The sequence below is a fragment of the Pelophylax lessonae genome (genome assembly GCF_965119305.1).
Source record: "Pelophylax lessonae genome assembly, chromosome: 3".
Taxonomy (NCBI): domain Eukaryota; kingdom Metazoa; phylum Chordata; class Amphibia; order Anura; family Ranidae; genus Pelophylax; species Pelophylax lessonae.
The window spans coordinates 349585531-349598537 of NC_138770.1; the positions used below are offsets into that span (position 1 = coordinate 349585531).

Genomic DNA, 13007 nt, shown 5'->3' on the forward strand with positions numbered 1-13007 from the left:
AGTCCAATGGTGCCGCTGAGCGTTCCAACCAAGCTCTGGGGAAATATCTCTGCTGCTATATCTCTGACCATCAAGACATTTGGGTTGATCTGCTACCCTGAGCAGAGTTTGCCAGGAACTGTGCCATCAATTCGTCTTCCGGAATGTCTCCATTCATGGGCAATTATGGGTTCAAACCCGCTGTGTTGACCGAGTCATTCTCACCACAGGACATTCCGGCTGTGGAGGATCATCTTCGTGCCCTCAGTTCCTTATGGGTGCAGATTCAAGAGTCTTTACGGGTCTCTGCGCAGCATCAGAAGCTCTAGACAGACCAGAGACATTTATTTGCTCCTTCATACCAGGTCGGGGAGAGGGTGTGGTTGTCGACCCATAATCTCAACCTCAGGGTGCTCACTCCAAAACTGGCACCCCATTTTGTTGGTCCTTTTTGCATCCTCCGTAAGGTGAACCCGGTGGCCTATGCCCTTGATCTTCCCCCTGGCATGCTTATCTCCAATGTCTTTCAGGCGTCACTTTTGAAGCCACTGGATTGTAATCGCTATACTTCTTCACTTCCTCACCCTCATCCCCTTCCTGTGGGCAGTCATGAGGAGAATGAGGTTAGCAGCATTGTGGATTCTCGTCTGTTCCGAGGTCAGGTTCAATACCTGGTGCACTGGAAGGGCTATGGTCCTGAGGAGCGCTCCTGGGTTCCCTCCACTGACGTTCATGCTCCCGTCCTTCTCTTTGCTTTCCATGCTCGCTTTCCTCTGAAACCATTTTTTTGCTCCATGAAGGAGGGGCCATTGAGGGGACAGTACTGTCAAGGTCTTACCTTGCCCTCCTGTTGTCAGCCATCTTGGACATGTGCACACTGCTGCCTCTTATAGACTCTGATTGTATCATCACTTGCCTGCTGCCTGAGCGTAGCACAGTGATTATGCTGCACATCTGACTATATCTATCACCTGATGGGTTGCAGTCCTTGACCTTTTGTTTGTGCTCCAAGGTGCATCTCTGCTAGTAGTCTTCTGTTCTCTGTGTTCCTCCATGTATGACCTGGTTCGGCTGACGACTCTCCTGGTTCTCGATCCCGCATCGGCAGACAACCTCGCATCGGCAGACTACTGGCTTCTGAACTTGACCCCGGCTTGGATGACTACCTGCTTCTGGACTTTACCCTGGCTTGTTCCTGCTCTCACTTCCTCATTCTTGCTGTGCGTTTATTGTTGTTTTCTCCAATAAACTGCTTTATTTTACCTGCATCCCTGTGGGGTCTGGTTTCCTGGCACTCTGACAAGCCATAAATAAAGTGGAAAGTTGGTATACCTTTACTATTGCTGCCTCAGCTCGGACCCACAGAATATCTGAAGATGGGGTAAACCAGTATTTATTATGTAATAATTGTGTTGCAATGTATAAATCTTTCAACTCTACCATACCTAACCCCCCAATAGTCTTGTGTTTGATCAAGTGTGACCAGGAACATCTCAGGCATTTACCCTGCCAGATGTACTGTTTAAAAAGATTATGGAAGGGTAGTAGGTAGGACCAGAGTGGGATTGACAGAGTGTGGAAATAGTATAAGATCTGTGGAAGTATCATCATCTTTAGTGCAGCCATTCTGCCTGTCCAAGACAATTCCTTGTAGGAAGGTTGTAGAAGCTCTTGGCAGATTTTGACATATAAAGGTTTTAAATTTGCAAGTGAAGATACGGATAGGGTAAGGGTGATTCCAAGGTAGGGAATTCCAACTGTCTTCCAGACATATGGAAGTATGGTCACTAGGTGGTTATTCGTGTGCTTGTGAACCCCTACATCTAGAATTAAAGACTTAGTGAAAATGACTTTGTAGTCGGAAAGGTTGCTGAAAGCAGTCAGTACCTGATGGGTGAAGAGAAGTGAGATAAGTGGATTTGTTAACGACAGAATGAAATTGTCCGCAAATAGACTTACTGTATGGGATTCACCTCGTAACCTAAATCTTGAGACGTGTGGATGTGAGCGGATCGTTTCCCCAAGGGGTCCTATCTTGAGATTGAAGATAAAGGGTGACAGTGGGAATCCCTGCCTGGTGCTGCTTGTGATAGAAAAAGGTTTGGAGAGCAATCCAGAGGTAAATAATTGGGCTGATGGGTTAGAGCAGGCATGTCCAACCTGCAGCCTGGGGGCCGCATGCGGCCCAGAACCACAGGCAATGCGGCCCACTGCCACCTGACAATTTATTTATTTTTTTTGCTGGAGAGGAAGGAAGTCGAGTCGGGGGCACGGCCACAGAGGTTTCCAACTAACTGTAGGCAGAGGCTGCCTCGGTGGGGATCATCCACTAGTTGTGTTAAATTAGTGCTGGGGGGGGGGGGGTACGGCAGCACGGGAAGAATGCAGCAGTATTTTATTACTTGTATACCTTAACTATAGTATATATTTTATATGCGGCCCGAGAACATTTCTCTACACTCAATGTGGCCCAGAAGCCAAAAGGTTGGACACCCATGGGGTAGAGTATAGTACAGATATTGCCCCCATTATGGGCCCCCAGAATCCAAATTTTTCCAGCACCATTGACATATAGCACCAGTGCACCCTGTCAAAGGCTTTCTCTGCATCCAAACACAGAAGCAGAGAAGGCATTTTTGACAGTTCAGCATAGTAAATCAGGTTCAGGACCCTCCTGGTAGCATCTGAGGCTTGTCTATCACTCATAAATCCAATTTGGTCCAGTTAGATTAGGGGTGGTAATATCTTGGATAGACACCTGGCTAACAATATATTTTATCGTCTGCATTGGGTAGTGATATGGGACGAAAGTTTGCTGGTGTGTATGGTGATTTACCCGGTTTGGGAAGAGTAACTATGTAGCATTTCCGCTGAGAGGGAGTTAGAGGAAGAGGTGTCTTGGAACAGTCTCAAGAAGTAGGGTGACAGAATGGACTTAAAGGTTTTGAAATATTTGTTAGTGAAGCCGTCTGGGCCTGGTGATTTGTCGCTGGATACAGTGTCTATCGTCTTAGTGATTTCGTCCGTGGTGAACGGGAAGTTTAGGAACAACAGCTGGGAGGGTGAAAGGGTGGGCAGACATATTCTATCTAAGAATAAACTGATGTCCTGTTCAGTGGGCTTCTTTTAGATTGTACAATGACCCATAATAATCCACAAATGCGTCTGCAATTTTTTGCCGATTAAGAAGGCTTGATTTAGTAAAAGGGTGGATGAGGAATGGAATTTTAGACTTTGTTTTATGTGCTTTTAGTCTAGCTGCTAGAAATTTGCCTGAGATGTTGTATTGTGAGTAGTAATAAAGTCTGAGGGAGCACATGTACCTGTTGTGGTCGTGAATCATGAGTGTCCGCAGCTCCGTGCAAAGTTTAATTAGGGAGTCCGATGTGTTGCACATAGGGCAAGTTTTATTTTGGGTCTCCAGAAAATGGATGTCATGTAGTATGTTAGAGAGAGAGAGGCCTGGTAGTGCTTTTTGGTCCTAGCGCCCAGTTGGAGTAAGATGCTCCTCGTGTAGGCCTTATGGGAATTATGGACTGTAGTGGAAGACATGTCAGGGGTATCATTAGTAGAAAAGAAGGATTTTAGTTGCTGAATCAATAGTTTACTATTCTCAGGAGATTGTACTACCGCATTGTTGCAACACCAGGTACAGGTTCTTGGGAGGGAACTACCTAGTTGCAGAGTGATAGTGATCCCTGCGTGATTAGACCAGGTAATGTCGTGTATGGCAGTGGAAGATGTCTGTTAGAGAAGACATTTGTCCACTACAAATAAGTCTATCCTTAAATAAGATTAGTGCCTAGAAGAAAAAAAAAGTGAAGTATTTTTTATTGGCGTGCAAGCATCGCCATGCATTATATAATTCTTCCTTGTGTAGTAGGCCCTGAAAGGAAGGTGCCCAGCTTACATCCAGTAAAGAAGAGTCAAGAGAAGGCTCAGGTACAATGTTAAAATCACCACACAATAGTAAATTACCTTTTCGCTCTGGATATTTTTTTAAAGAGTTTGTGTAAAAATCTCAATGGGTGCGGATTGGGAACATACAGTATATAGATACAAGTGTCGGTAGCTTGGTATCAACAGTACAGATCAGGATAGTGTATCTACCATCTGTAATAATGATGGAGTCATGTAGGGTAAAAAGAACAGAGTTCCTAACAGCCAGCAGGATCACTCTTTTCTTGATAGATGCAGGAGATAAAAAGATATGGGACAAGTTTCAATGTTGGCAAGGTGGAATGGCATCTTTTTGAAAGTAAGTTTCTTGGATTGTGATTATATCTGCTTTGTGGGTTAAGGCTTCCTTCCATATAGGTCTTCGCTTAGCTGGGTGACTGAGTCCATTAGCGTTGAGGGATAGAATGTTAAGTCCCATAGGTGATTATAGCTACGGTAGAATCCAAAGGAAGTAGATATGTAGTAATACAGAGGCATGCAAGCTTGGCAAGCTGGCAATGGAAATGCACCAGCCACTTGATAATAGAATGGTAGGTAAAGTCAGTGTGGATGATTTTTGATGTGCTCCAAAGTCATGTACAAAACTGGTACTGTGTTTGGATAACTGGATAAAGAAAACCAAATCAACAATGATAACGTAGCAAAAAAAGTGTACCATGAGGAGTACACCTCAGGGAACCTCCGCCGGGAGGTGTGGTGGCTTCAGAATGTGGTGAATTTGATCAATTGTAAGATCGGCTGAGGATAGGTTAGGCAAGGCGGTGAGGAAGACATCTCTCATGTAGTGCGGTAGTTGCGATTGGGTAATAGATTGTGAAATACCTCCCACCTTGAGGTTGTTTCGCCTAGACCTATTCTCTAGATCTGCAAGTTTAGATTTGATCCAGTGTAGTTCTTCTGTATGTACTTCATGTGTGTCTACCATCGTATTAAATGAAGTAGCAAAATCAGACATCTGCTCCTCCACTTGTCCCACTCTGTAGCCCTATTCTTGTACTTTAGCTCTACATTGATGCAGCCCTGATGGAAAGTCAGCTTGCAGAGAAGATCTGAGGGATAATAGCATCTCTTTTAATGTAGTGTCAGAGATGGGTTGACTACTGGTGGGGAAAGATGCTATGGGATCAGTGGGGCCAGTGTCCATATTGTGCTGTATGTTCCGCTCACCTCTGTGACATTGTCAGCTCTGTTTGTTCCCTCTGTGTCCCGTTGGGGCTTGTATTTAGCCAGGCTTCCAGTGGATGGGGTTGAGAATCCAGAGCCAGCATGCTTCATAAGACTCAGATGTTAAGCTGTGTGTATTCGGCATCCTGGCCACTAGAGCTCCACCAGTGGGAGGAGCTGTGCGGGTGCCACTGCCATTTTGGTGTTGACCAGTAGATGCAGCCAGGAAAAAAACTGAGTTTCTTCGGTCGGAGAAATTCTCAGCGTCGCTGGGGCATGCCAGCGGGTACAACCTGTGTTAAGGCTGTGACCTGAGGTTTCTCGGTCCGCAGCAATCCCTGTTCCCTGTGGAAAGCTTGCAGCTCATACGGCCAGCAGCTTTGGTGGATGCTACGCCCCTTATTACCCTGCTGCTTTGAATTTCGCCATACTACATTTGTCCACTACCGCCTCTGCCAATCATAGTGCAATACTTTACTCTAAAATGAACAGAAGCATGCTTGTTGGCACAAAGAGCAAATTGGCTTGAAGTTATAGGCTAGAAGAGACAGGGAAGATACCACAGAAATCATGCTGCAAAAGCATCCCCTTGTTGATCTTGTCAGAAATGTAGGACACTACATTTCTGACAAGATCAACAGGTATTTTCTGGACTTGATGAATATGTTTCCTAGCCTGAAAAAATAGAGCTAATGCAGCCACATCAAAGGACTGGTAAACTGCAATATATTACATGTTTGCTCTTGAGTTTAGATATCCTTTAATTAGATGTATTACAGTATAAATAAGAAAAGGGGGAAGAGATCTGTCACAAAATGTATGTCTGGTTGCCTCCATCCCTAAATGTGTATTAGGAAAAAAGGGGGGAATGTGGGACTTTAAATGAGTTTTGCAACCAGGCATATCCGTTTCCAAATGAGTATCATATAAAGCCCCTACACAAGGAGGGGAACCCATCAAGAGCTGACATGAATGTACAGATTAGAAGAACCATATTTATTAATCACATATATATTACAAAATGGGGATAATGCACTCATTTCATGTACAATAAAATCCATAAAATTAGTAGGTTACATCTGACAACAATTACTCTATAGATACTGAATCTGGAAACATGAGATACTTGAAAACGGCTGAGTAAATATAGGCTCTACGCGTTTCGTGGACCTCCGTCCACTCATCAGGAGCTTGAAGAAAAACAGTATCTAAAATACATAAAAAATCCCAATTATAACAAAAATGAAAAACGAAGGTTGATCCGGGAAATGCCTGACATTTCCAGGATTCAACCTTCGTTTTTCATTTTTTCCAATTGGAATACTTCTGGATATGTGACACCATCTCAGGTAGTGCCCATTCCATACAAATGTATTCCCCCTTTTTTCCTCTCCTTCCCCCATTTTTCCTTTTTTCCTTTACATTTTTGGTATAATTGGGATTTTTTATGTATTTTAGATACTGTTTTTCTTCAAGCTCCTGATGAGGGGCCGGAGGTCCACGAAACGCATAGAGCCTATATTTACTCAGCCGTTTTCAAGTATCTCATGTTTCCAGATTCAGTATCTATAGAGTAATTGTTGTCAGATGTAACCTACTAATTTTATGGATTTTATTGTACATGAAATGAGTGCATTATCCCCATTTTGTAATATATATGTGATTAATAAATATGGTTCTTCTAATCTGTACATTCATGTCAGCTCTTGATGGGTTCCCCTCCTTGTGTAGGGGCTTTATATGATACTCATTTGGAAACAGATATGCCTGGTTGCAAAACTCATTTAATTCCCCCCTTTTTTCCTAATATACAGTATAAATAGTTATCCCTCAGGTTCATAGATAAATGTTTTAACTGATGTTGACTGATATAACCTGAATCAGTATTCAACAGTGGATTCCTACCAAACAATGTGACAGAACTGATGACGCCCATACGAAAAGATCCTTACAAGCCTACAGTGGCTATTTAGTATGTTTTTCTGGGTCTGTGGTGATGGCCCTTCTAGACTCTGACATTCTGGTGATTTAAGTGCACACCAGTCTGTTGGACCCTTAGAAACTACAAATGAGTTGATGAGAGCCTTCTCTATCCATGGTGACAGCAAGAACTATCTTACTGCTGTACTGTCCATTGGGAACCTGAGACCATGAAGTGTGAGTAGTCAGGAATAGGATGTATAATGCTATAGTAGGGTTGTGATTTCCTTTTCTTTCGGGATTTATGGGGAAGGGTTAATGGGGCCTAAACCTGTGTCTAATCCCTGCATCACTGAACCCTTGGAAACTAATTCTCAGATAGACATAGTAGTTGTAACTCCTAGTGAGGTAAAGAGTTTTCCACTAGAGGTTTTGGCGGGGGAAGCAGAAGGAGCTAGTCCAGAGATAGACTTGCCTCAACTTTTCATATATATTGAAGTAACTTTAGAACAGCTCAGTTAAGGGATCCTACCCTAAACCATGCAAAGGTCAGGAAAAAGTACCCAATGGGGTGCCCCAAGAGAGGGGAGGCTAATACAATTAGGGCAGTGGTTCACCCCTTGGTTCTTTGCCTATACATGCTAAAAACATACAAGTGTTTGTGTGTTGCAAAGTGCATGGTACCGCAGTATTTTTAAAATGGTGCAGGCACCTTTTTTGCACGTTTTTCTCTCTCTCTCTCTCTCTATATATATATATGGCATGTGGAAACATGTGGAAATGAGCACGCATGGTGTGAATGAAGCCCTAATTAGATGATGTCTCCAAATTAGATGCTCGACTTATGCCCGGGGTAAATGAGTTAACTGAGTGATTGGGTTCCATCCATAATGCTGTGTAACAATACTTGACCTCACTAAAAGGTATTGGAAATGACCCCTAACAGACCAGTCTAAAAATAATTGCTTTTTGTATACCAAAATAAAACTATTAATATAAGAGTTTGCCACCTGGCTTGCATGGGGCTCCAGGGTCCTTCCAGCAAATGATGAACCATGTTAAGCCCCATAGAAACTATGCATCCTGCTATAGATGACATGGTTATTTTCAGCAGAGAAAACAGAGAGGCACTTACTCAAGATACAGGCTAACCTAATGCCATTCAGAATGTTGGTCTGATTGCCAATCCACAAAAGTGTGCAATTGGCTTACAGGAGTTCTGTTATCTGAGGTACATCATTGGGACGGTAGGGGTAGTAAAGCCCCAAATAACCAAAGTTGGTGCTATACAAATTGGCCCAGGCGCCCTTGGAAATATGGATAAGAGCTTTCCTGGGGACAGTTGGTTAACACAGAGGATCTATACCTAATTTTACCACTGTGGCACCCCTTCTCACATATTTCACAAAATGAGGCAAGTCCACAATGATCACCTGGATCCAAGAGAGAACCTTTAGGAGGACCAGAAAACAGCCCTATGTAAATATCCAATACTGATTACCCCCAACTTTAAACAGAAATTTATAGCAAAAACGATTGCATCAGAGGTGAGTTTGGAAGCGAGTGGTAAATTAGGAGGAACACCTTGCGGTCTTTCCTAGCAGAAAGCTAACCATGGGGAACATAAATATGCAGTTCTGTAGAGAGAGTGTCTGGACATCAATTGGACATGTTAGGGCAGTGGTTCACCCATTGGTTCCTGGCATTACAGAATTTCAAACTTGTGGTAGAGCATAGGCCAGTGTAATGCTGATGATTCATTCCATGGTCAAAGTCTTTACCAAGGTTCTCAAATCCACAGGTTTGAGCGGGGTGAGCATATGTAACATTGTGACTGAAATCAGTTATGATGTCCATAAAATTGTATAATGGGAGGTATATGGCTCTACAGAGTTTAAAATGTTAATTTTAAGGTAAACCAGCAAGTACTTGTGGTAAAGAGACCTTGATTTTTACCTTATGTTATTTAGAAAATATGTACTCGAACTGGTTAACCTGGAAACTTTGAAGAGATGTGGGTGGAATGGATTCTCACACCCATGGACCATGTTTTTTGTTTCCCCCCTACTGGTTCACTGATTAGCTAAGCTGGATCAAGATATGGAGGTAGTGTATGTGTATGAGCTCAGAGTGAGGCATTCTGTACTGTAAAGCTCACACTGCTGCACTAATTCTGGGTAGTGAGATAGAAGCTTGGTTTTGGGATACCAGTTTTCCCAAAATTGGGGCATTACCAGGAACAAGAGACTTACATGGGCTGGATAAGGCTCAGTTGATCAGAAGTTTTTTTTTTTTCCAATAAAAAGCTTTATTGATATTCATCAAACAAGAAGTTTTTTGCTTTGTGTTTTACGAACACGCCAATTTGCTTTATGTCACATTTGTACCGGTTATATGCCCAGGTACAACTGGGCAGTCCAAAAAGTGAGGAGTCTCATAATGGACAAAGCAGCATAAGGGAGACAATAGAAGAGGGAACAAGGGCAGGTTTACATACTACACATTTTAGTTAAACTGTCCTATGCTGAGATGTCTATCTGAGAACTGCACATTTTGTGAGGACACACAAAGGAGGGCCATAAAGCGGAAATATTTTCCTATTTTGTTCTTATTTTGGACCCATTGTAAAAATTCTATTGTAGTTTAGTTTATATAATTTAGCTTAAAATGTGATTTCAAAATATGTTACTGAAATGTTTTAAAATGTAATTATGTAGCATTAATGAATTGTGTTCAATTCCTTTTTTAATTTCTTCCATTCATTTTTCACAGGAGTCATTGGAACATTGATTCTTCCACAAGTAAGAACATAACTATAAAAAAAAAAAAAAATAACAATGGGCTCCATTCATAAAAGCACATTGCATGTGGTATTTAGATGTTTTCCCAAATACTGTATGTGATCCTTTAAATGTAGATTCATTATTGCTTTATGCGGTAATTATCGCTCCCCCCTCCCCCTGTCCTGACCTGCTGGGCTGCATGCTTGGATAAGGGTCTGGTATAGATTTTAGGATGGGGAACCCCACACCATTTTTAAAAAAAAATTTGTCCTGGGGGTCCCCCTCAAAATCCATAAGGATATGGGGGGGGGGGGGGACAACCCTGCTGACAGCTGATGACTCATCGATTGTTAAGGACATGGCAGCTGCCTGCTTATAACAACCATGTTTTTTACTGGTTGTTAAGGACTCCAGTGCCAACCGGCTCATTAACAACCAGCTTTTATAGTTTTCGTTAAGGATGCCTGCTGCCGCAGATGGTAAAGTATTTTCACTACTGAAGTACCACAGGACTTCAAAAAATAGCGCATGCAGTATTTTAGTAGTATTTTTCAGTGAATGCCAAAAAAACACTGCAATATCCTACCGCATACTCAGATGCAATAGATACTGCTTTGTGAATGGAGCCCAATGTAAATGACTAAAGCAATCTATTTTTGAGTAGATGTACTGTCAATGGGTATATGACTCTTCAATCTAAACAAATACGATATCAATAATAGTAGTTATTTTGGAGTAATAATTGCATATTCCTTTCTTTATGCATATTGAATCTAATTTTTCCCCTTTGGCTTTCACTTTTGACCCATGTTTGTTTGTTTTTTCCAGCTTCCGCTAACTAGTGTTCAAGGGACATATGTACTTCACGTCAGAGGATTTTCTGAGGATAAACAAATATTTTTCAATACAACTAAATTAGATTTTAGATCCAAAAGCTTTTCGGTTTTTATTGAAACAAACAGCAACTTTTATAAGCCGGGGCAAGAAGTAAAAATACAGATTTTGGCCTTCTCTCCTGATCTGAAGCCTTACATGTCTACCATTGATATACACATCATGGTAAGTTAATTTATGTGGATTTCTCTTACTATCAGTTAACATAACACCATGTTTACAATTGTAAGACACTTGTCAGCTATGCTATACTATATGAGTACTGTACAGTGCTTCCCCAAAATATATATATATATATATATACATATATTTCTATATATATATATATATATATACGTATATACAGCGGCAAGAAAAAGTATGTGAACCCTTTTGGAATGATATGGATTTCTGCACAAATTGGTCATAAAATGTGATCTGATCATCATCTAAGTCACAACAATAGACAACCACAGTCTGCTTAAACTAATACCACACAAAGAATGAAATGTTGCCATGTTTTTATTGAACACACCATGTAAACATTCACAGTGCAGGTGGAAAAAGTATGTGAACCCTTGGATTTAATAACTGGTTGAACCTCCTTTGGCAACAATAACTTCAACCAAACATTTCCTGTAGTTGAAGATCAGACGTGCACAACAGTCAGGAGTAATTCTTGACCATTCCTCTTTACAGAACTGTTTCAGTTCAGCAATATTCTTGGGATGTCTGGTGTGAATCGCTATCTTGAGGTCATGCTACAGCATCTCAATCAGGTTGAGGTCAGAACACTGACTGGGCCACTTCAGAAGGCGTATTTTCTTCTGTTTAAGCCATTCTGTTGTTGATTTACTTCTATGCTTTGGGTCATTTTCCTGTTGCAACCCCCATCTTCTGTTGAGCTTCAGCTGGTAGAGAGATGGCCTTATGTTCTCCTGCAAAATGTCTTGATAAACTTGGGAATTCATTTTTCCTTCGATGATAGCAATCAATCCAGGCCCTGACGCAGCAAAGCAGCCCCAAACCATGATGCCCCCACCACAATACTTCACAGTTGGGATGAGGTTTTGATGTTGGTGTGCTGTGCCTTTTTTTCGCCACACACAGTGTTGTGTGTTTCTTCCAAACAACTCAACTTTGGTTTCATCTGTCCACAGAATATTTTGCCAGTACTGCTGTGGAACATCCAGGTGCTCTTGTGCAAACTGTAAACGTGCAGCAAGGTTTTGATTGGGCAGCAGTGGCTTCCTCTGTGGTATCCTCCCATGAAATCCATTCTTTTTTAGTGTTTTACGTATTGTAGATTCACTAACAGGGATGTTAGCATTTGCCAGTGACTTTTGTAAGTCTTTAGCTGACACTCTAGGATTCTTCTTCACCTCATTGAGCAGTCTGCGCTGTGCTCTTGCAGTCATCTTTACAGGACGGCCACTCCTAGGGAGAGTAGCAGCAGTGTTGAACTTTCTCCATTGATAGACAATTTGTCTTACCGTGGACTGATGAACAGCAAGGCTTTTGGAGATACTTTTATAACCCTTTCCAGCTTTATGCAAGTCAACAATTCTTATTCGTAGGTCTTCTGAGAGCTCTTTTGTGCGAGGAATCATTCAGATCAGGCAATGCTTCTTGTGAAAAGCAAACCCAGAACTGGTGTGTGTTTTTTATAGGGCAGGGCAGCTGTAACCAACACCTCCAATCTCATCTCATTGATTGGACTCCAGTTGGCTGACATCTCACTCCAATTAGCTCTTGGAGATGTCATTAGTCTAGGGGTTCACATACATTTTCCACCTGCACTGTGAATGTTTACATGGTGTGTTCAATAAAAACATGGCAACATTTTATTTCCTGTGTGTTATTAGTTTAAGCAGACTGTGATTGTTTATTGTTGTGACTTAGATGATGATCAGATCACATTTTATGACCAATTTGTGCAGAAATCCATATCATTCCAAAGGGTTCACATACTTTTTCTTGCAGCTGTATGTATATATATATATATATATATATATATGTATATATATATATATATATATATATACAGTGCCGTGCGAAAGTATTTGGCCCCCTTGAACTTTGCGACCTTTTGCCACATTTCAGGCTTAAAACATAAAGATATAAAACTGTAATTTTTTGTGAAGAATCAACAACAAGTGGGACACAATCATGAAGTGGAACAAAATTCATTGGATGTAGATCAGTAAAATTCACCAACAAAAAACAAGAATTTTAGTAGCGCAGGGATGGTGGTGACCTCCCACTCAAACACACTGTCAATCCAATGCGATGATTAAAATCTTGATAAGATGCTTGTATATGAGATAG

At 41.6% G+C, this 13007-nt stretch overlaps 1 protein-coding gene across 1 annotated transcript in view; it reads left to right on the forward strand.

The window, feature by feature from the left end:
* The window catches only part of LOC309549497 (CD109 antigen-like), a 356480-nt gene that overhangs the window by 32432 nt on the left and 311041 nt on the right, over positions 1 to 13007 (forward strand). The window contains exons 4-5 of the mRNA XM_082249831.1: positions 9796 to 9824; positions 10635 to 10865. Coding sequence (XP_082105957.1) covers positions 9796 to 9824; positions 10635 to 10865 — 260 coding nt within the window. The remainder of the gene's footprint in view (positions 1 to 9795; positions 9825 to 10634; positions 10866 to 13007) is intronic.